This window comes from Protomyctophum parallelum (assembly GCF_964188405.1).
Source record: "Protomyctophum parallelum genome assembly, chromosome: 1".
In the NCBI taxonomy this organism is placed as follows: Eukaryota; Metazoa; Chordata; class Actinopteri; order Myctophiformes; family Myctophidae; genus Protomyctophum; species Protomyctophum parallelum.
In genome coordinates, this window is record NC_139697.1 from 83,226,752 (window position 1) to 83,251,239 (window position 24,488).

Genomic DNA, 24,488 nt, shown 5'->3' on the forward strand with positions numbered 1-24,488 from the left:
TCCTTTACCTACGACGCCACCAGTATGCCTACCTGCTGTGGTCTCGATCGTTACTGGGAGCTTCGCAGCTCCCAGTAACGAAGGCTTCCTTTTCAGCTTCATCTCAGACTCCCAATAGCTTCATTATGTGCTTATTTTTTCATTTACCGCCTTCACTTGTGGAACCGCTCCAAGTCACCAGGGAAACTCGCTGTGACGTGAGGGCTACCAGCTTACTAAGTACATTCAAGCGGATGAAAGCCAGTGCCGTTCTTCTCGTAAATTAGGGCTGCGACTATCAATTCATTAGCATTATTGTTCTAGCAATTATTTAACAATTTTTCTATCGATTTCTTTGTCCATGAATTGAGAAGCACTTTTTTGAGCTTTCATTTTCAATGAAAAGATGCGAAATAAATTTGATTCGATTTTTGAGGGCCTATGCACAGTTTTGTGTGTATGAGCACGGAATGTGCTAATCTGATTGGCTGTGCACGGAATCTGATGTATGATGATAAGAGCGCCCCTCACTTCACATGAGTGTGATTTTTTAAAATAATCAACTTAATTGTTTTCCATGATTAAGTCCTATTTTATACTTTGTCGTACAACACTAACTGTTGGTTTCACTGAATACTTCAAATCTATTTCAAGTAGATAACGGATAGAATGGATATGTGTTACTTTTGAGGGCAAAGAACAAGTGGCATCATTTCAGTGCACAGATTGGACACATATGTTCTTTGGCATTAAATGGCCACTGTACTGTATGTGAGGTGTGGGGGGGAACTGTATTTCAATTGAATTCTGGTTCGATAATGCCGGTGATGGTGATAAGCTCTTTATTTTGATATTATCTGTACTGTGCTTGGTTTTTATCAAATACATTTATGTATTTTCAGCCCGGTGATGGAGGTACCCACAGACAGTCCTTTCTCAGAGGAGCAGTCCAGGCTCTACTTCAGAGACATCATACTTGGCATGGAATATTGTAAGTATAACATTTGGGTGCCATGCGCAGCATGTACAGTATCTATCAGAATCCATGTGCATAATAGAACGGTAGTAAAATGGTTATTGTCTCTCCATGGCCATGCCCTAGAGGCCTGGCCTGTGTCATACATCTAATCAGTAATGCGCTTCAGGTCAGTAAAAGGGCTTCTCTTTGGATCTGCCCTCATTTTACTGAAATGGATCCATTTCACACACAGGGCCATGAGTTCAGTCACTCACTAGTGTAGATCAATAACAACTCTCAGAGGTTTGGGATGCGCCCAATTGACTATGGTCTGTTCAATTTCTGAAAGTTTAACAATGTATAATTTAAAGTTAAACCAGTGCTTTTCAAACTTTGTTTTTATTTCTCTGTAAGTCGGAGAGTGTACAAATGTGTACACACTCTCTACGTTCAGACTGGCAGATACAAAAGTTGCAAAGATACAAAGCTTTGTAGCTTTGTGTCTTTGTAGCTGAAGTTGAAACCAGATCAACATTTTTGTAGCTGTTGTATTCTTGTGGAGGAAAATCGAGATTCCCATTAGAGCTATATGAGACATATATTTCCTATATATCTACACACAGTATACAGTATATGCACATACTGTATATGAACCTGAATATGGCATATTGTGTATGCAGTATGTATATCTGCATATATATTGGCCTATATGTTCATATATATATATATATTTTTAAACATATGTTTATTGATTTTCTTTACAAAGAAGTATTTTCAAAACAATTTACATATATTCCCCCCCCCCACATCCCCATGGCAGCACAAATACAAACTAAATCTTATCACGAAATGTTTTGACAACAATAAATAAAGAACAAAAATAAATAAATAATAATGACAAAACGAAAAATAAAACGAAAATAAAACGCATTACATACAGTTAAACAAACAATGTCCGTCACAGTTCCCTACCCCCACCCCATAGCTGACTACTCCAATTAACCACTATACATCCAAAGCCTCTTCAATATCACCTCGCTTAATGAAGTCCAAGAACTTCTCCCATATCTTATAGAATACCGCAGGTTTCTTCCTTACATATGTTAGTTTCTCATGTGCCAAACTGGTTGTTAAGTTCCTCAGCCAAAAGCCGATCGTAGGGGCATTGACATTCTTCCAACATAGCGCAATTGAGTGTCTGGCCTGTAACAGGCAAAGGTCGGTCATCATTTTTTCATTACTATTTAGTGTACAATTTAATGGATAAATACTGAGAATACATAATTTAGGACAAAGAGGAACTGGACCTGATGTAATCTGAGAGACATAATGGACGACTGTGGCTCAAGAGGTAGAGCAGGTCGTCCAATGATCCATGGGTCGGCGGTTCGAATCCCGGCTCCTCCTGTCTACATGTCGAAGTGTCCTTGGGCAAGACACTGAACCCAAAAAATTGCTCCCGATGTGCTGGTTGGTACCTTGCATGGCTTCCGCCACAATCAGTGTATGAATGTGTGTGTGAATGGGTGAATGAAATGCACAATCTATGTAAAGCGCCTTGGATAAAAGCGCTATATAAATGCACCATTTACCAATGGACCACAGACCTCCAGAATGTTTTAATCTCCTCACATTCCCATAAGCAGTGGAACAGTGTACCTTTATGTTCCCCACATTTATAACATGAATCAGGAATGTTTGGATCAAATTTATTTACTTTCTCCGGGGTTATGTAAGTTCTCATTATCCAATTATACTGATTTTTTTGAACATATGTTTATTGATTTTCTTTTTTTACAAAGAAGTATTTTCAAAACAATTTACATATATTTTTCCCCCCCACATCCCCATGGCAGCACAAATACAAACAAAATCTTATCACAAAATTATTTGACAATAAATACAGAACGAAAAATAAAACGAAAATAAAACACATTACATACAGTTAAACAAAACACATTACATACAATTAAACAAACAAATGCACAGTTCCCTACCCCCACCCCACAGCTGACTACTCCAATTAACCACTATACATCCAAAGCCTCTTCAATGTCACCTCGCTTAATGAAGTCCAAGAACTTCTCCCATATCTTATAGAATACCGCAGGTTTCTTCCTAATTACATAATTATGTTAGTTTCTCATGTGCCAAACTGGTTGTTAAGTTCCTCAGCCAAAAGCCGAACGTAGGGGCATTGACATTCTTCCAACATTCTTGTTTGTGCCTTGGAACATATTAAACCCCGATCAATTTCTGAGATTTCCACTTGAAGGTCCTGTGTCCATTTTTGTCTTATTTTCTCCGAGTCATCTTTATGAAAACCTTCTAGTATACCATACATTTGTGAGACTATGTTCATATATTTAAAATAACACCATAGCACCATCATTAGCCTTTTCATGTCACGCACCCCGTAGGACCTAGAGGGTGCTCGCGCACCACAGGGGATGCACGCGCCACAGTTTGTGAATCCCTGCAGTGTACAAGGGCAATTTAGAATAGCTGCTGGTGTAGCCTATAGAGCGCCGCAGTCCCACCCCCTCGAGAGACCCGGAAAAGAATTCCCTGTTCATTTTCCTCATAGGCTTTTCAAAAAGTATTTATTTAAAGACGTTTACGCTGCGGACAAAGCCAACTCTTGTCGTGACAAATCATGACAATAAACACAATGTTTTGGGCCGAACAAATAATTAGAAAGAAGGAAAAAAACGGCAGGTTACATTACAACACAAAAATAAACACAATAATTTATTTGGTTTGGTTTGTTGTCATGATTTGTCACGACTCGAGTTGGTTTCGTACGACGCTTAAAAGGTCTTTAAATAAATACTTTTTGAAATGTCTATGGGAAAAATGCATTGGGAATTATTTCCTGGGCCTGGCGTCGTCATGAAAGGGGGCGGGACTGCGACGCTCTATTCTAAGAAGTATATGACACTCTCTCTCTGCCTCATCTTTTTCTCAGTGCATTACCAGAAGATAGTGCATCGGGACATCAAGCCCTCTAACCTGCTACTGGGGGACGATGGCCACGTCAAGATCGCAGACTTTGGTGTTAGCAACATGTTTGAGGGCAGTGATGCCCTGCTCTCCAGTACTGCTGGCACTCCTGCATTCATGGCTCCAGAAGCCCTTTCAGACAAACGGCAAAGCTTCAGTGGGAAAGTGAGTTTTTCTTTTTAAATTATTATTATTTTTCGCCCTTGAGCACAAAATATCCTGCCCTCAATGATTATTATTACTATAATACATGTTAACAAAACCATGGCCATGATACCGATGTCTGTAGTGATCCACCAGTCTAGCAACCGACAGTAATATGCCAGCTGATTTGCGTGTATATGTCTCTGTAATGGAGAGCTTTTTAGACCACATTGCTAAAATAAGCTACAGTACGTGCCGTTTTAGGAACAATTGTGCTTTGACCGCACCCACCTTCTTTCTTTTTTCCTTTTTTAATTGGGATTCGATGGTAATCACCATAATATAGGCTGATTGATTGATTTAGCATCCCTATCCTGGCCGTGAACATTTGCCGGAAATTGATGATCTTGTGAGCTTGTAGATGGGTTATTTTCCGCAAAGACAAGTCAGTGTACAGAGAAAAAAGGAGGGGGCCTAGTATAGACCCCAGGGGTACTCCACTAGTCCACTCCAGTCAATAACGTATAGGGTTCATATGGATTTGGCCATGGAAAGCCCCTGCATGTCCAGACATTTCTGACCAGGTGTTTGATTTGTGCGCAGAACCCATCGGGACCTACTCTGAGTATGTTTGTTTGAATGCCTGAGGCAGTGGACCTCACAGTTGTTAAGGAGCCACTATTACACTGATTAGTAGTCTGTTCTTCACATGTTGCGAGCTTGTAGATCAACTGTAGATGGCACGAAGTATTTAGGACTTAAGTCACTATGGTACAGTACCATGTGTGTGAAACAAGAACAAATTATTATGTCATGTGTGTGACTGGGATACCGTGTTGTAATTTAATGCAAAGACCCTTTCCGAAGCTCCTTTATTTGTAAATCTGTGTATATATATATCCTCTATCGAATTGCTTAATTACACCAACAGAGCAGGCAGAGCCTGACAGAGTGGGCACAGCGAATGCTGTGAACCCGTGCACACACACACGCACTCACACACAAAGACACAGATTATGTGACAAATCGCTTTGTCTTTTTTCGGTGGTGGGTGGTGGGTGGTGCGAGCTGGTCCGTTGGACACCGCAAAAACAAAGAGGCTGTATATTCAATATTAATCAATAACAACTACGTGATCTATTTATCGGCTACAATGAATAGTTTGTTTTAGAAACGAGTTGCGGCAGTCTTGTCTGTCTGTTCCCAGCCCTGTTCCCATCACCGGCCAGCCAAACCCGCCTTTGTCCACTCTGAGGAGCGCTGTGGCTTGCTTACATGCCCGCCCTCAGCATGGGAACATTTGCCAGGGTATGATTTGGCTGTCAATCAGCCCAATCATCAAAAGGTTGCCGGAATCCAGTGACCTCAGGACTTCTGAATGTAGGACTGGTATCCCAGTTAATGGGACAGGCTATGGCTCTTTTTTCCACTTATCTTTTTATTAAAAAGAAAAAAAGGATTTCAAGGACAGTAAAAAAGCAAAAAATTACTGGTACCACGGCGTGGTACTGCGTTGCAGTGCGTTCTACGAGCATGACACCACTGGGTAGACGGCAAATGGCACCACCTTCTGTCCTGTTCCATTTACCGTCCTGCTCCCGTCCACTAAAATGACTTCCGGTTTGCCGTCTGCCTGAAGCCATGTCAATGCAGCATACGAAAGAATAACTGTACAAAACACACAGAAAACAAAATACAAAACATTACAAGGAAAAAGAAAACAAGGCTGCATTTTTCAGATATTACAGATTAATTGAAAGTTTACTATGAAAATCTGCATTTCCTGTCAGTCGTGCGGTCGGTCACAGCTCCATATATGGTCACGCCTCGTGACAGCACGCCTCCATATATGGTCACGCCTTGTGACATCACGCCTCCATATATGGCCGTCTCCATTATGAAGATCATGACACTGACCTCTAGACGGGCCCGCCCCAAAGTTATTAGTGCAGCCGTGCCCGGCAACCGGCGAAAACTAGTTTCTCAACAGGCCCATCAAATCCTGTACACTCAAGACAAACTCTGTATATCAAACCCTGTACACTCAAGACACTTCCCCCGCTGCCACCCTTACAGTAGATCTCCATACCTGTGTATATGGAGACACGCTCCATATATGGCCAGTACAGAATTCATTCCATATGTTGATCTGACAAAGCGCCAGCGCTCACCCAGCAGTCTGCCGTCACCCAGGAGGCTGCGTGCATGCTTCAAGTTCTTACCCTTTAGGGCGAGGTCTCTTCTCCCCCTCAGGTCGTCTTACTGGTATTTAAATTCCAAATACATGCTGGAGGAAGAGATTTCTGTGTCTCTTTAGTAGATTGAACAGATCCAAGCCACTGTTGTCAAGCCTTATCCATCACACCATAGAGACAGATTGCTTGCTACTGTGAGCGTGTGAGAGATTGACAATGAGACTGATGGATGGCCTCAGCGGCAGCCTAGTATGGCTATCTGAAACCAAATCTATCTCTTATAGGGATTAGGAGAACTCCCCCAAAAACGACTAGGCAGTCCGAATTGATTTATGTGATGGGGCACGTTTGTGTGTTTACGGAGTTGTGAAATTCCATCCGTGTATGGTCAGCTTCATCCTGTGATTACATTACATGCTGCTTCCACTGCATTGTGTCCTTATGTGCCCTGTCTATGTACTGTTGTTGTTGTTGTTGTTGCTTTTCTTTGTATTTCTTTGTGTACAGCACTTTGTTTCAACCTTGTTGTATAAAAATGTGCTTTATAAATAAAGTGGATTGGATTGGATTGGATGTCTATGGTTTGTGTCTGGATTTACAATGTATCTGTCATGTAACCTCCACTGGTATTTCTTTCAGGCGCTGGACGTATGGGCAATGGGAGTGACGCTTTACTGCTTTGTCTTTGGAAAGGCAAGTCAGCACACTTTCTTTGACTATCAATTTGTCCATCTTTTTTAGGTTGTCTTCAACTGATGTTGAAGACATCAACTGGCTGGTTGTTGTTTTATAATAACACCATTTGTCAGCCTTGATAGAATATCAATAAGGCCACCCCTTTCTATGATTATTTTTTATGATTATAATGCTAAAGTCCTTACATAATCTTGCAGTAGTCAGTGTTGTAATCTTCACTCTTTTTCCTTCTTCCTGCATGCAGTGTCCATTCATTGATGACTACATCCTAGCTTTGCACAACATGATAAGGAGCAATTGTGTGGAATTCCCAGAAGAGTAAGTCTAAAGCTTTATCATTTCTTTCCTTTGTTTAGATAGATGGGTAGAATCTTATTGATCCTTTCCTCCACTTCCCCCCCTAGATGTACCCACAGTACCATCAAAGAAATCCTATCTGGTCTCAATGTCTCGCATTTGCTCTAAGCTGCAAACTTCGCCCATGTTGTGCTGCCATTAGAAGTACTTGGGACATGATTTTCTTTGTTTTTGTCCTGTTGTATACACCAGGCAGGTAAAACATACATAAAAACCACACTTGTGTGAAGTGAGCGGTGCCTTTCACAATGATGATGACTGATGATGTTAACAACATGATGTCCATTGTCCAATCATATGAGCACATTCCGTGCTCAAACAGACAGACAGACACACAAAGCTGTGCATAGGAGCGGCTGCAACCCTCAAAAACTACAAAAAAATCCAGTCAGCTAATGTTAGGAGAACAAGAACTAATGAGCTGACAGAGAGAAGGGATCATGATGATGGTCCTCAGTTAAATTTATTTTGTACTGGCCAGTTTCAACTCCCCTCTAAGTAAGAAGAGGAACAGGCACAGTGACAGTTTAAATCAAGTTCTACAGTAAGAGAAAAAAATGCATCATCCATAGAGAGAACTGAAGATATATTGAACATTATTTCCTAATCAAATCCAAAATGAGATTTTTACAATAGTAATAGTAGTACCGGTAGTAATAGTATTTTCACTTTCAACACACTAATTGACAACCAAATGAAGAAGCTCCTGTGTTGTTGACTTTAAAATAAAAAGGAAAAAAATAAGCATTTGGTTCAATTTACTGGTAAGTGTACTGTTAACACTTTCAGCACCACCTGCTGTTCATTTGAAATGACCGCAGGGAGCCAGCTATGGACCGATTCCGTATAACGGGTCTCATGGTCGCAGCCTACGTATTTCCTGTAGGCGGAGACGACACATCTGCGGTTTCCCCGCACCAAGCTTCTACTACAGTGAATGGAAAATTGACTGATGTTAGTCTGCCTCAAACGTTACTCTTTTACCTGCTTTTTACTAACACTAACATTACAAAGATGCCCAGAACATCGGGATGAACCTGTGTAGTTTATGGCTGCTCCAACAGTAGTGGCAACAAAAAAAAAACGGAATGTAGAAATATCTACCGCGGTGGCTGAGACCAGAGCCATTGAGTAATGGTTGAGACAAAGCAGTGAAATGTCCTGAAAGATACATAACGCCAGTCTTGCCCAATACCCAATCTTTCTGTTTTAGGAACACAAGGCTGCTATACTTTATACCTCATACTTTAATGCTTAGTATTACTACTGTTGGAGCAGCCATAAACTACACAGGTTCATCCCGATGTTCTGGGCATCTTTGTAATGTTAGCGTTAGTAAAAAGCGGGTAAAAGAGTAACGTTTGAGGCAGACTTAACATCAGTCACTTTTCCATTCACTGTAGTAGAAGCTTGGTCTTACTGTACTTCTACTTCACTACATCTCAGGTGCAAATATTGTACTTTTACTACACTACGTTTATTTGAATTTTTTTGTTACTAGATTATTAATAGATTATTATTCAAAAACATACATTGTCCACTTCGGCCATATATATTTTGGCCATTTGAAATGAGCCGATCTACAAGCTCACAATGTGTCGCGATGCGACACACTGTGAGCTTGTAGATCTGCTATTTTCAAAAGATTTTGATACATTTTGAACTTGTGATATGGGACATTCTGCATTACACTGCATAGTACTTTCTACTTTTAAGTATATTTTGATACCAATACTGTAGTAGTTTTACCCAAGTACATTTTGATTACCGTACTTTTACTTCTAACGTATGTGCTGGGGTTGGTTGTCACGTATGTGCTGGGGTTGGTTGTCACGTATGTGCTGGGGTTGGTTGTCACGTATGTGCTGGGGTTGGTTGTCATGTTGCTAATGATGAAGTGTCTCGCCCTAGTCACAGTGTGATACTGGTAGCGAGAGAGCTGGCAGCACACTCCTCCTGCTTCCAGAGCAAAAACCCCTATTAGAACATCTCTTTATACAAATCAATATAATGATCTATTACCTTTACCTTGTCCTCTATGGCCGTATTCACACATGCAAGACACTGTGTTCTGCCTCCCTCCCCCCCCATCAAACAAGACTGTCTTGTCAAACCCTATGTGACTTCCATTGGAAATGAATTGGAGCGGCCATTAAACACAAGACAAGACACCAGACAGACACAGCCCTAGGGATGTCCGATATTGACTTGTTTTACCGATATCCCGATATTGTCCAACTCCTAATTTTCAATACCGATATCAACCAATACCGATATATGCAGGCTTTTTCCAGTGGTGGAAAAAGTACTCAAAATATTTACTTAAGTAAAAGTATAAATACTGCAATATAGAAATACTCCGTTATAAGTAAATTCAACATGTACTTGAGTAAAAGTACAAAAGTACTAATTATGCAGAATGTCTTATTTCAAGTTTTCAAATGTATAAAAATCTTGTAGATCTGCTATTTTCGAATGGCCGAAATATATGGCTGAAGTGTATAATTCATGATTTGTAATAATAATAGAAGTAATTAGTAACTACATTTTCAAATAAATGTAGTAGAGTAAAATACAATAGTTGCCTCTGAGATGTAGTGGAGTAGAAGTAAAAGTATTGGAATACTCAATTCAAGTGCAAAACTGCAAATACCTCTTAGTTTCTAAGTACTAAGTACATCACATAGATGTTGAGGCCTATTTGCCAGTGCAGAAGCATAATTGCCTTGATGCCTGAGATAACGAGCACGAACGAGGACCAGGTGCACATTGCACAGACACACTAAAGGCTGATTTACACTGGCAGCCAAATCTAGCCTGAATGTAGCCTGAATCAGATCTGTGTCACTTCAAGATAGAAATCCGATTTGCTTAAATAAGTCTGAATGCAGACAATCCGATTTTTGTCTCCACCAGGCCGAAGTCATGAGGAGAGAGTATGTTGCCAAATTTGGCACACACACTCCCTAGATGCCAACGATGAACCTTTGCTCCAAAATTGCCTGTTATAGCGCCACCAGGAGGCCAACTTAAAAAAGAAAATTGATATTACTCTGCCAGATTCTGTCCAAGAATTCCGCAAATCGTTACACACTATCTCTATAGTCATGCGTTCAAGATGGATCTGTCCAATATTTAACATTCCATCCTAATTGGCTAACATTGGCTTTCAAAGTTTGCAGGATTGGGCCTTTTGAAACAAAAAGCCTCAAATCATGAACGCAGCGTGCAATTTACGTGAAATCTTTCACAGACTTTCCTACTAGGCTGAGGAATATATCCCACCCTTTTCACATTGGCCTGTTATAGCGCCACTAACAGGTGGATTTTTGCAAAACACATTTTTGGAACAAAATGCCTCAAATCATCCAATTGCCATCAATGGTGTAAGAACAAATGGCACCCTTTTCACATTGGCCTATTATAGCGCCACCAGGAGGCCACAACCTGACCTGGCCTGGTGTAGACATGTGCCCCTCGGGGCACTTTTTCTAGTTTCAAATGTGACTTGAGTCACATTCAGAGGTGGTTTCAAATCCGATTGAAATCCGATCTGAGGACATCTGTCTCAGTCTGAATGCAACGACTAGATGAAGTGACCTGAGTCACATATCAAACTATCCAAAACGTCACTTGCAGCACGACCCAATAGCTACTGACGTGAGGTCATTACAGAGCACGAGTATTTTCATTTAAGTAAACAAACAAGAGAGAGAGAAAAACAGAGAAACAACCAAACGAGAGCAAAAGAAAGAAAACAAGCGAGAGGACAGAAAAGATGGAAAACAATAGTGCAACACACGTTTGTTTTATAGGAATAATGTCACTTCATTATGTCAGCACTACAGCGGAGTGGACAGACGGTGAAATTATTATTGGAAATTGTTATTGGAATTCTGAAGGGGGGGAGGCGGTTAAATGCAGGTAGGATGTGAAATTACGTCAGACTTTGGCACTCCTCCTGTCACTTTGGGGGATGCCTCCGTACAATCTAAACTTCTCGAAATGTACAGAAACGAGGCCGTTTATGAGGATATTTCTCTCGGAATGGTAGAGAATGGCTACACGCGGTCCTATCTGCAATGTCAGATTGTTGTTGGTTACCACGGTAGTCGATGCAGGGCAGCTTTGGGTTGAGTTGTTAAAATCAGTCTGAATGCACAGATCGGATCTGGTCACTTGCAAACGACCGGGCCAAAAGATCGGATTTGAGAAAAAAAATCGGATTTGAATCGGATTTGACTTGATGTGACTGCAGTCTAAATCAGGCTTTACGTTACTGAATGAAGCTTCAAGCTCATTTCTCTCCAAAAACCCATATGGAATATTAAGGATTACTGTGATTATGGTATGCTCGCATTTCATACCACACACACCATACAGTAAGAACTCCTGTAACTTAAGAAAAAAAAACGATACCGATATTTTATAATATAATATCGGACATCCCTAAGCCCTAGCGTGAGTCACAGTTGAAGGATCCGTTTAGATGGCTGCACAGCTGTTTATGCTACCGATATCATCACATTCAATGGGGATTTCTATACCGCTGCTGTTATGGCGCATAGTCATATTTTGTACCATGCCATGTCTTTGTCTGTGGACAATGCAACCATATTAATTTCTCATGGTTATAACTATAAGATCTAGAAAACTGTAACTTTAAGTGGTTTCACATTCTCATATTCAGTGAATTCTTAACACTGTATTTGATACTTTAGCTCGCTATATTTCATAATATAACATGACCTTCACTTGTTTTTGCTTTACAATCTCCATAAGATCAGACCTAAAATCTGAACATTGCCAATGTGTTCCCCTCCTCCCAGACCAAAGATCAGCGAGGAGCTGAGCACTCTGATCTTACGGATGCTAGATAAGGACCCAGACACCAGGATCACTATCCCAGAGATAAAGGTATAGACACTCCCAGGCCCAAATACACAATGAGTATCAATCATCAGAACTAGGGTTGTCCCGATCCGATATCCCTAGTATCAATATTATATCCATAGGTAAGACTGGATATTGTCTGTGATTTTGGATATTGTACTATAAGTGTTCTAATAAAAATAAAAATATCGGATCGGGAAAAATCGTTATCGGCAGATACACAAAATCAAATTAGTTAATTAGATGTTTGGAGTTGACATAAGTACTGTAGGTCATGGGTTTTCAACAGGTGGTCCGTGGACCACTGGTGGTCCGTGAAGGTATTGCATGTGGTCCCTGATCATGCATTTAGTAATGTAGGAAAGGGAAGATTTGTATTTTAATTTATTGTATTGACCACAAGTTGAGAAACAATGCAGTAAATGACGTGGTGACATATGATGACGCTCGATCGATGTTGTCAGTTACTGGGAAGTCGGACGTCAAGAACTTCCACAGAAAAGGGAGTGAGGATCTCATGGGAAAACTATACCGGATTGTCTGGTTGAGTCACCATTATAAGAAAATGTGCCCATAATTAATTGCATGTGTCTGCTCGCTCATACATACAGTAAGTTACAATGAACAGCAACATGATTTTAATATGGAAGGTTTTTTCCCCCCCAAACCACGCCCATATCCCCCCTCCCAACACAACAGTAGTCCCCAGGTTGATTCTCAGTCAGGGTGGTGGTCCCTGGTTCATAATCAGTTGAAAACCCCTGCTGTAGGTGGTTTACAGTGGAACTCATTAACAACGCTGTTTTGGCATGACTGAACATGTCCGTCCCTTTAGAGCAGAAAGTTAATCTGGTTCTCTGTTGGAGGACAAGTGAAGGATGCTCCCTGAGTCCCTAGTCTCTTTGTTGTTTCCAAGGTATCAAGCAAGCATGCACATCAATTTGCACAAATGGCATCATGGAAAATGTGATCCAGTCAATAGTCATCGATACAGTTAGAGTTTACACGTTTACAATAATTATCCTTATGCTTAATTTATAGTTAGGAAAATATATACAAGCTTGGTGTCCCGAGAGCTTCATAGTCTGTGTGTGTGTGTGTGTGTGTGTGTGTGTGTGTGTGTGTGTGTGTGTGTGTGTGTGTGTGTGTGTGTGTGTGTGTAGTTGGACCCGTGGGTGACCCAGGAAGGTACTGAACCATTGCCTTTAGAGGAGGAACACTGTTCTATGGTGGAGGTGACTGAGGAGGAGGTGAAGAACTCGGTCAAGTTCGTCCCCAGCCTCTCAGCAGTGGTAAGACCCCCTCAGGAGTCAGGACGTTCACAACCAACTGCCTGTTGGAATATCTAGCACAGTACAGTGGTTCTCAAACGTTTTAGCCCGTGACCCAAAACAGAAATTAGACATTCTCCCGGTACCCAAACTAGTGAAAAAACTTTTCACTACTTATTTTCTTCTAATTTATGATTGATACATTTGATTAAATTAGATTGTTGATTAGATTGTTCTTTTATGAAGTTATGATTACTGAACCCCTGGTCTAGCACACTCTCCCTCCCTGTGACCCCCATGAAGACTACATCACTTCGGTCTGTGTATTTTTCAGCCATTCAAATTTATCTTTTGTTTGACAAATGAAATTAGGAAAACAGCCTGTTTTCTAAATCCTGTTTAGAAATTGTTATGTCAGCGGATTATGCTTGTACAGTAGATCTTCTGTTTTCTGCGTGTCATTTTAAAGCAAAATAATTTGCCTTGGTGGACTGTATTTCCCCTACTACTCGCCCCCATTTTGCAGCGTAATCTTAATTCTTTCTCTGCCGCTAGCTGTTAGCATAACACCATGACACCATCCGTGTTCACTTTAAGACAAGGAGTTTGCCTGCCCCCCCCCCCCCCCCCCCCCGCCCCATACACACACTCAATACACACACTTTAGTATCATTACCATTAGCACACACTGTTTACCTCTCGCCAGAAACATTTACATGTCGACATGTAGTATACGTTGGGGTATACGTTGTGCTTTGTCCAAGCCAAACCAACGGTAAGTAAAAATTCCAAGACACACCTGTCCCGATGTGACGTGTTGTGATCTTGTAGATCAGCAATTTATTTTGAAAATGTGTTTAAAAAAGAAAATAATTGGAATACTCCTTTTCATCCCGTGGCCATTATTTTATCCTGACTTGTCAGTGTGTTTAATCTAAGCCTCTGGAATTTGCTTGTAGTGCTAGAAGTTTCCAATGTATATAATAATTTTGCCAGTATTTATGCATGCTTTAAGCATTGAGCAATGCTGTCATTGCTCTCTAACTCTGTGTGTGCGTGCGCGTGCACATGAACACGCACTACTGGCAAATGGCAACTGGTCCACATGATCATATTTCAGATCCTGGTTAAGGCGATGTTGAGGAAGCGCTCCTTCAGTAACCCGTTTGAGTGTCCCAGCAGGAGGGAGGAGAGGTCCATGTCAGCACCTGGCAACCTGCTCATACCGTGAGTACACAGCAAATACACACTAGTTAAACCTGGCAACCTGCTCATACCGTGAGTACACAGCAAATACACACTAGTTAAACCTGGCAACCTGCTCATACCGTGAGTACACAGTAAATACACACTAGTTAAACAACCTGTGACTGACTCAATGTCTACACCCCCACTGTTTACCTCAATCCTAAAGACCGAAGTCACCTCCCAAATTTACACACACAAACACATAGTGTTATGTTGTCTTTTTCAATTGTGGTATTTTCATATTTCCAGCCTGCCGTTGGTGCTAGTTAACACATTGTCTGCTACTGACATATATATATATACATTTTTTAATAGCCATCTATTGTCTGCTGGTGACGTGTGTGTGTGTGTGTGTGTGTGTGTGTGTATATATATATATATATATATATATATATATATATATATATATATATATATATATATATATATATATATATATATATATATATAATTTCATATAGGCTACTGTAGCACTGAGAAAACTGTTGCGCCTTTCTTCGTCCTTTTTTTCTCTTCAAACTTAACTACGGTAGCGGTGGTCTCAAAAACATAAGGAAAACTTTGACTGGAAAAGACTCGCTCACCGTATAGAAAAAGAAGTAAAACTCCTTAGACTGAGACTTAGAAAAATATATTTTCTTTTATTTTATCATGCTGTGCTCATGGTGCTCTGTGCTCATGGTGCAATTAAAAAGCAAACGTTTCGGTCCTCAGACCTTCGTCAGTGCTATCTGCACTGACGAAGGTCTGAGGACCGAAACGTTTGCTTTTTAATTGCACCATGAGCACAGAGCACCATGAGCACAGCATGATAAAATAAAAGAAAATATATTTTTCTAAGTCTCAGTCTAAGGAGTTTTACTTCTTTTTCTATACGGTGAGCGAGTCTTTTCCAGTCAAAGTTTTCCATATAGGCTACTGTAGCATAATGTGTTGGATATGAAACGGTTTAGCAAAAAAATCTACTTTTAGCCCTGAGCCGGTTGCTACTCTCGCTGTTTTCTCAGAAACTACGGCACTGCTACTACTTGTTAAAGGAGAATTACGGACTAGAAGGCTTTCTTACCTTTATTTGTAGTTGTTACGTCCCCACCAAAGAGGTCCAGGTGTTATTTTGTGCAAAAGCCCATTATTGGCTATTTCCCCTACCATAAGCCCTCAATGGCCTCAATTAAATTGAATTTAGTTGAATGGGGTGAATGGGGTGTTGTGCTAATGTACTTATTTCCATCGCTCAAAAAAAAAAAAAAAGATATATACAGTATCCTCTCTTCATAATTTAAATAGTATCCCAGCGGCACACTTTACTACTTATTTTGGGCTTTTGCACAAAATAACACATGGACCTCTTTGGTGGGCACGACCAACTACAAATAAAGGCAAGAAAGCCTTCTAGTCTAGTCTAGTTCATGTTTTAGGTTGTTATTAGAGAAAGTAAAAGATGAGTGTTAAAATGTATCTTTTACTTAGATTAAATAGCTAAGCATCTTTTACTTACTCTAATAACAACCTAACACATGAACCTTGGTTGAAAAAAAGACTCTCCCCACTGCCCCTGGTAGCATCCATTTTTAAAGCAGGAACTGCTGCTGTCTGTTGCCATAGCACCATAACTCATAAGTCTTGTACCGTGCTGTAGCGCTTATAGGTCTTATATAAGTGTTTGTGTGGGCTTCTTGCAACTTTCAAGGCTACTAGAATGAGACTGACGCACCGCAGTGCTTTTGCCACCAGCTTCTGTCGAGGGTTGACAGCTTTTACAGTTTGACTGCGGGATTAAATAATCGTGATCCAGATCTCCCTGCCTAGTTTTCACTAGGCAGGGAGAGGCAGAGCCACCACCGCCATTTCCCAGAACACTTTGCATGCCAGTGCGACGGATGTTTTTCCGATCACGTCATAAAAATGCGTCTTAAAACTTAATTAAAAACGCGAATTAAACAATGAAATCATAACTTGTGTAACTAGTTATTGGGAGGGATGCTGTTCTACAGTCAATTAACTCGTGTAACTCGTGTTGGGGAGGGAAAGTGTTTTAAAGGGTGAAGAGCAGTGGTGGAAAAAGTAGCAATCCTGCAATATGGAAATACGGAATTCAATATATGCTTGAGTAAAAGCACAAAAGTATCAAATGCCATCAAAATGTACTTAAAGTACCAAAAGTAAAAGTACTCATTATGCAGAATGTCCTGTTTCAAGTTTTCAAATATTTTGAAAATGGCAGATCTACAAGCTCACATCAGATCATCTACAAGCTCTATTGTAGATCTTCACTTGTAGATTTTCAAATGGCCAAAATATATAGGGCTGAAGTGGAAGTGTTACAGTGTGTTACCACAAGTGCTAATTGTCACCACCTGTCCACAGGAGACTTTTCTAAAAGTACAGTAACACTTTAAAACTCCCAATCTAGTACAAAAAAGGAATACATACTAATAATATTTACAACAAAATTATCCAATTACAATACCCATTACATTAACCTACAATACAATGTTAATGTATGTTTTGTAATAATCATATTATAATAATCTAAATAAATGTACTAATGTGGTGGAGTAGAAGTACAATGTTTGGATCCAAGATGTAGTGGACTAGAAGTAAGAGTATTGTAAATTTGAAATACTCAAGTAAAGGAAATTGTACAGCACTGGTGAAGAGTTGATCTCCCATCTCCCATGCCATTTATACGAATCCAACCCAGGGAAAATTGGAGCATGTACAATGCAGTGCAGTGTTATGACATTGGAAGATAATCTGTATTATGGCTGTCTCACTGCCTGTGTATTCTTTACAGTAGGTCCTCCCTGTGGGTTTCTGTTTGTGGGTCATTGGTAATGGCAGATTATAATTCCGCCTATAGGCAGGGTCTTTATGATTGCTAGTCTGTTCCAATAACACTATGACTTGAAGGGGAGCCTTTCTTGTCGTGGTTCGGGGAGGGGAGCGGAGGTGGGGCGGTGGTAGTGGAGGGTACTGTACACATTACACGTGAATACACATATTTGCCCGGCGTCTACACACAAAGCATATACTATCAACACATTCATATACAAAGAATATTTTGTCTCGGACAGAGAACGGAGAAACAGAAAAAGTATTCATTGTTGCAATGTTTTACTTAATTGCTCCCCGCTAAGCAATAAAAATGCCAACGCACAGTGGACAGGCTACGGTTTGCATGACTTTGTTAAACAGACGTAGTATGCATCCTATGACTATTATGGACATCAAACACTAGAAAACATTCACTCGATAGGCGCACGTGTGTGTGTGTGTGTGTGTGTGTGTGTGTGTGTGTGTGTGTGTGTGTGTGTGTGTGTGTGTGTGTGTGTGTGTGTGTGTGTGTGTGTGTGTGTGTGTGTGTGTGTGTGTGTGTGTGTGTGTGTGTGTGTGTGTGTGTGTGTGTGCGTGAGTACCAGCGTTGAGTGAGCATGCATGGATGGATGGTCCACAGCAACAGATAACATTCTTTTTTTAGAGACAAATGATCAGAAATGGCTATAGACACGGCACCAGTGGTGGAAAGTACTCAAATGTTTTGCTTAAGTAAAAGTATCAATACTACAACGTAGAACTGGAAGTCCAGTATTCAAAATGTACTCAAGTAAAAGTACAAAAGTATCCGTATCAAAATGTACTAAAAAGTTAAAGTACTCATATTGCAGAAAGTCCCATTTCACAAGTTAAAAATGTGTAAAAAATATTTTGAAAATAGCCAATCTACAAGTTTGTAGATTGGCTATTTTCAAATGGATGAAATGTATATAGCCTTGAAGTGGTTAATGTATGTTTTGTAATCAAAATGAAAATCTCCAAAGTAACTAGTAACAAAATTGTACTTAATTAAGTACAGTTCTTGAGTAAATGTACTTAGTTACTTTCCACCACTGCACGGCACACATATTGATAAGCACTTTACTTTTAGCCTATTTATTTCATCCTAACCTAAATATACAGTAAAATATTAATTGATATGTATGTATGTATCCCCTAAATCTCTTAAATTAGGCTTTCTGGGGAGCCTGTGTTGGAGCCAAGCTCCCTGTGGCAATCCTGTATTTCAAACCCTGGGTTTACTCCTTTGCCTCTGCCCCATGGCTTTCAGAGCTAGAGGACAATGGTTTCTGAGGTTTTGCTGTGGAGAACTACTGCCCCCTGCTGACAAAGGAAGGACTAAGCCAGAGATCAATGAATACTCTAGTCTAGCTTCTAGCAGTAAAGCACTCTGTGTAGTGTACAGGCATACAGTAGATAGAACCAGGAGCCATTTATAGACAGTACATTTCATACCTCAACGCAGTTCAACAAAGCCAATGAGCTGCTCACTGATCGGATGCGTGGCACACAAACCCCTCAAATCTCCTCAGGCCTCCGTAGGTTCAAGGTTCAAGGTTCAAGTTTATTTAGTTTCCCCGAAGGGCAAATTGGGTTGCAGCATAGACAGTACATTAAACAATGAATGAAACAGTACAGACAACAAACAGTTCACATAGCGGATACCAGAGTAAAAGGTGCACACAACCATTAAAGTGCAGGCGTTTAAAGTGCTATGCGATAGGTCATAAAAGTGCGTGTGCATAGACATAGGCACCAGATAATACAGTAAAAAGTAAAAGTGCTCATCATAAGGTTATATCCTCGATCTACGCACAGCAGCATTCAGTGTGTGAATAGAGACCGGGACAAAGGAATGTTTGTGCCTGTTTTTTGTGGCACAGGGGGCTCGCAAGCGAAGGCCGGATGGGAGAAGGATGTACTCTCCGTATAGTGGGTGAGCAGCATCAGATCGGATACACAGGGCTTTGTTAAGTACCTGTTTCTTAAAGATCTGGTCTAGGCCGTTCATTTGTGAGCCAATGATTTTAGAGGCCACTTTTACAATTCTCCCTAGGGAATTTTTGTCTCTGATGCAGAGATTACCATACCAACAGATAATGGAGAAAGAAATGACGGACTCGATGTAGGCACTGTAAAACAGTTTCATCAGAGTCTTGTCGACATTGAACTTAGCCAATTTCCTTAGGCAGTACAGGCGTTGTTGACCTTTTTTATGCATCACATCAGTATTTAGGTAGAATTTCAGTTTGTCATCAATAATTGTGCCTAGATACTTGTAGCTGGGCACAATATCTACAGTCTGTCCATTGACAACACTCTTCTGGGGGGATTGTGGGGGACGTCTAAAATCTATGCATAGCTCTTTTGTTTTTGAAACATTAAGCTGCAAGAAGGCGTTGTCACACCAGGATAGAAAGTCGTCTACCACTTGCCCGTGACAGTTCTCATCATTGTCAAGCAGGCTGACGATGACCGAGTCGTCAGCGTATTTAATGATGAATCTATTTTGGAAATGGCTAACACAATCGTTGGTATAAAGAATGTAAAGAAAGGCAGATAAAACACAACCCTGGGGCGAGCCAGTAGAAGATGTCAGGAAGCTAGACAGTATTTCATTAACCCTTACACGTTGAGATCTGTTGGTTAAGAAGTCAAGAATCCAGCCCACCAGACAGGGATCTACACCAAAGGAGTTAACCAGTTTATCAACCAAGACATGGGGCTGTATGGTATTAAATGCTGAGGAAAAATCAATAAAGAGAAGCCTAGCATGGGTTTTACTACCTTCAAGGTGTTTGTACTGTAGGAGATTCAATAAGGTGGCAAGTGCATCTTGAACACCCCTTCCAGCCCTATACGCAGACTGGAGGGGGTCCAGTAAGCTCTCGGTTTTTGCCACAAGCTCGGACTTGATTAGTTTTTCAAATTGTTTCATGATCAAGGAAGTTAAAGCAACAGGCCTGAAATCATTGAGCGTTTGGGGCTTATTGCTCTTGGCCACCGGAACTATGGTGGACTGTTTCCAGAGGGATGGCACCTTCTGCTGGAAAAGAGATAGATTAAATATATAATAAAAGATAGGGCCTAGTTGTTCAGCGCAAGTCTTTATCAGGTGACCCCCAATATTGTCTGGGCCGGGACTTTTCCCAGGCTTACAGCCTTTAAAGGACTTGATGACACTCTGTTCATCAAAAAGGGGTTTTAAAGGGGGGGCTGACTGCAGACTGTTCCTTAACACGCAATGGTTACTGCTGAAGTCATGGACATCGAATCTGGTATAGAAATCATTGAGGCTCTGAGCCAATTGATGATCAGAGGTAAAGTTGGGCAGCTCAACCTTTTTCCTTTCTCCCTCTTTCACCCCTGTAATTGTTTTCATCCCTGCCCAGGCAGAGCCCAGGTTGTTTGATTTGAGTTGAGCTTCAATTTTGTTTTTGTACTGGTCCAACTAGTGACAACATCAGTCAACTCGTTAATGTCAGCAGATGATTCAACAAACATGTCCCAATCCGTCGAGTCAAGGAGACCCTGGAGAGTCTGACAGGCATCATCCAGTTCTTATAGCGAATGCACTGCACTTTACCCCTTTGTAATGCGGTGCGGTAGATAGGAATGAGGTGCACACAATTGTGGTCAGAAGCACCCAGGGGCGGGAGGGGTAGTGATTTATATGCATTTTTCACATTACTGTAGCACAGGTCTACAATCTTACTGCCCCTAGTAGGACATGTAACGTGCTGGTGGAAGTCTCTTAATGTGTTTTTTAACGAGCAATGGTTCATGTCACCGATTATAATATTCGGTGCATCCGGGGAGATTAGTTGTAACTTTTGTGTAACCTGGTGTATCTGCTCACATGCATTCTTTTCGTTAGCTCTTGGGTGGATGTAATGAATATCTGGGGAAACTCCCTAGGCAGATATGGTGGTCTTAGAGTGACCTTTGCCCTTACGTGACCTTTGCCCTCTTGACACCTGTGACATTTTCGGGTTGTTTGTTTCATCCTGCTGCAGGGATTCGTGGCCCCTCCGTTCCTCTTTAAAACTTCACCCCTCACTAAGGTAACAAGTGCAATGTGGTCAAATCTACCACCCATTATACCCCTCAGCCACTGTTTGTCCCTCTCATGGGTAGTATGGGGAAGAGCCTGTTCTCCATCTACCATCCTGAGATCCTGGTCATCTCTGTGCTGCTGTCATTTAACGTTGCGTTAAATGGGCCAAAGTGTTGTGGCGTTTTCCCACCATTCATTCATTCAGTACAACTCAGAGCTTACAGTATGTGAGGAAAACAAACGTTTGCTTGTGTGTTCCCTGTTGTTTTCTGCTGTGAATATGTACTTTCAGACGGGCATCGATTAACGCAGACGTTGGCGCCTGGATCAGTGACATGTCTGCTCCAGGTCTGCTCGTGGGGGGTGCGACAACGCAAGCGTAAAAAAAAGCTCAGAAGAAGCCTCTTGACTTCTCCGCTCGTACAGAAAAGAATGCAGGTCTCGTGGAAAATGAATTACTAGGCGCGTTAATCGCTGCTCATCTGAAAGGACCTTTTGACTCAATAATGCTGATAACTTAATCCATGCAGGAAAAGCAATGGTGAATAATATATATATATTTTTTTTTTACTTAACTTTCAGAGCGAGCAGCTTTCCAGCTCGAATCCATAATGCAGAAGCAATCATATACGGATCATATACTGTTCAAACAGCTATTTTTACTGACTAATCTATCTCTCTTTCCTCCCATCTTTCAGGAAGGGAAGCTTTGGAGATAGAGAAGCAGAACTGGAGGACCTGCATGAAGATGAGCCCTCTTGAGTCCAATCCGACTGGCTTCTATTGACGCCCACTTCTTCTCCACATCCATTTGCTCAAAGACAGTATGGCTCAATAACAAAGAAAAAAAACACCTTACATTCCATTCAACTTTGAAATGCACTTTGGGCTCATCTTTCTAGGCGCTGCGCAGACATTCAACTTTTAAAATCCTATATATTGCAGATGGTTGCCCTTCGCTTTCTCTGTCTTTTCCTATCTAAAGCAGATGATCCTTCCTTGACCAAGGACATTCCTCAATTCCTTACTTCTGTCTCTCAGGTCTCTTGGCACCTCAATGACCAATTTGTATATCCGCTTCCTTAAATCAACCGCTGCACTATTTATTGGTGGGGCCGGCACCACTCAGTGCTAGAAGTGTACCAAACGTTGACATATCACATGCATGGTGAAGATCTGCCTCTACACACAGGCACACCTCACAGGGATCTTTTAGAGATTATTGCATGCATGAAAATGTAACTCTACCGCACCAGACTCATTGAAATAAGTCAAACCACAGGGCTTTTCTGTCTACACTGATGCATTGTTTTAATACTGTACATGTATACTGTAGTAGATGTGTTTGTGTGCTGTTGGGGGCTGATTATCTGCCTCTTATCTGTTTTCCTGTGTCTGTGCCATCTGTAACTTCTCTTTTTGGAACCAGCCAGTTAATATTGATGAAGTCATCCCTGTGCTCTCGTTTGGTCATCCTAGGGAAAAACTAGGGTTTGATTCCTGCGTGGTTGCGGTGAACACAATTGGCCATGTTTGCGAGTGGGAAGCCAGCAGGCGAGTGCTTTCTATGTCACTGCACTAGCGAAACTTACAGGTTGGTAGGGGCCTCTGTTCAGTAGGTGTTGGCTGTTATTGGGGTAATACTGTCCCTGATGTACAGTATGTATGTGTGTATACTGTACATGATGTAATCCTGCCATTAATACATTCACCATCATCAAGCGGGTGCTTTCTGTCTTCATTAATAGACAATCTGTCCCGGTATCAGCCACTGACGCCGGGACAGATTGTCTATTAATGAAGAGACGCTGAGCGGCACATTGCTTCTATGATGTTATGCACTGCAGTCAAAAAGGATCATTAAATGTGGTGATTATGAACACCACAAACTCTCTATTCACTTGAGCACCATCCTGTGTGGCTGGCTCGAATCGATGAGTTTGGTGCTTTGCTTTTCCACCATTCGTGTCATTGTCACTGCCCCTAAAGACTCATCTATACTTCGTCACACGACAGTTTGAAATGCATCATTGTTGTACAACACAATAGTATAAATGAGCCTTTATTCCTGGGTTTACTATTGCTGGATCAATTGAGAGAAAGGGACTGGTAATGTTTAAGAGGAAAGCATAATGCAGACTTATAAATTGTACTCTGTGGAATTTCCCTTTCACATAATAGTAAAGTCACTATACTGTATGTTCAAGTCATTCACTTAGTTTGTATTCAGTACAATATTAACTGGAACACCTGAATACTACATGTTTAAATGACTAAATGATTTGTTTTCTGTGCATGCTAAAAAAGGGAACCAATTTAAGACACATTTGTGCACAGTAAGAGATGGGGTGTGTGTGACTACTGCTTCTAGCTACCTACAGTAGTCATACCTGCATGCATTATCTTAGCCAATTCAGCTTTTCCCAGAATATGCTATTTCTAAGTAGTTGGTCTTAGTTATGATTTACACAGTTCTTGACTTTGATGAAGCTTGACTTTTGCATTCCTCCAGTCTTCTCTGGACTTGAGAGGGGAACTTTGTGTCAACTTGTCATAATTTGTCAGCTGACTCAGCTTGCAGGAAAACCTTTACCAAAGGGCTGCTTGAAGCACCTATGTCAAAGTACGTGTTCAGATATATACATTTTTCTCGCATAAGAAAAATTACTGAACACCTCACAGAGCATGTTAGAATCTTGTTAACGGTATGGACTTCACTTTGTGTGTTTGTAGGCCTACTGCAAATGTTATTGTAAGAAGCGCAATATTGTTGTCAGATACATTAATACAGTACTTCAACCCTTATCATAGAGCACTCATATTTCTCATGTTTTTTTTGTTTTATTATT

The 24,488-nt window shown here is 40.9% G+C and overlaps 1 protein-coding gene across 2 annotated transcripts in view; it reads left to right on the forward strand.

The window, feature by feature from the left end:
* The window catches only part of camkk1a (calcium/calmodulin-dependent protein kinase kinase 1, alpha a), a 55,376-nt gene extending 32,884 nt beyond the window's left edge, over window positions 1-22,492 (forward strand). The window contains exons 9-17 of one of the 2 annotated variants that reach the window (XM_083773910.1): window positions 882-970; window positions 3,906-4,105; window positions 6,919-6,972; window positions 7,220-7,293; window positions 12,162-12,249; window positions 13,389-13,517; window positions 14,617-14,723; window positions 21,599-21,646; window positions 22,338-22,492. In XM_083773910.1, the coding sequence (XP_083630036.1) occupies window positions 882-970; window positions 3,906-4,105; window positions 6,919-6,972; window positions 7,220-7,293; window positions 12,162-12,249; window positions 13,389-13,517; window positions 14,617-14,723; window positions 21,599-21,646; window positions 22,338-22,401 (853 nt within the window). In that variant the 3' untranslated portion in view covers window positions 22,402-22,492. The remainder of the gene's footprint in view (window positions 1-881; window positions 971-3,905; window positions 4,106-6,918; window positions 6,973-7,219; window positions 7,294-12,161; window positions 12,250-13,388; window positions 13,518-14,616; window positions 14,724-21,598; window positions 21,647-22,337) is intronic. The other variant, XM_083773911.1, reaches the window with a different exon arrangement.
* Window positions 22,493-24,488: the final 1,996 nt, after the last annotated feature.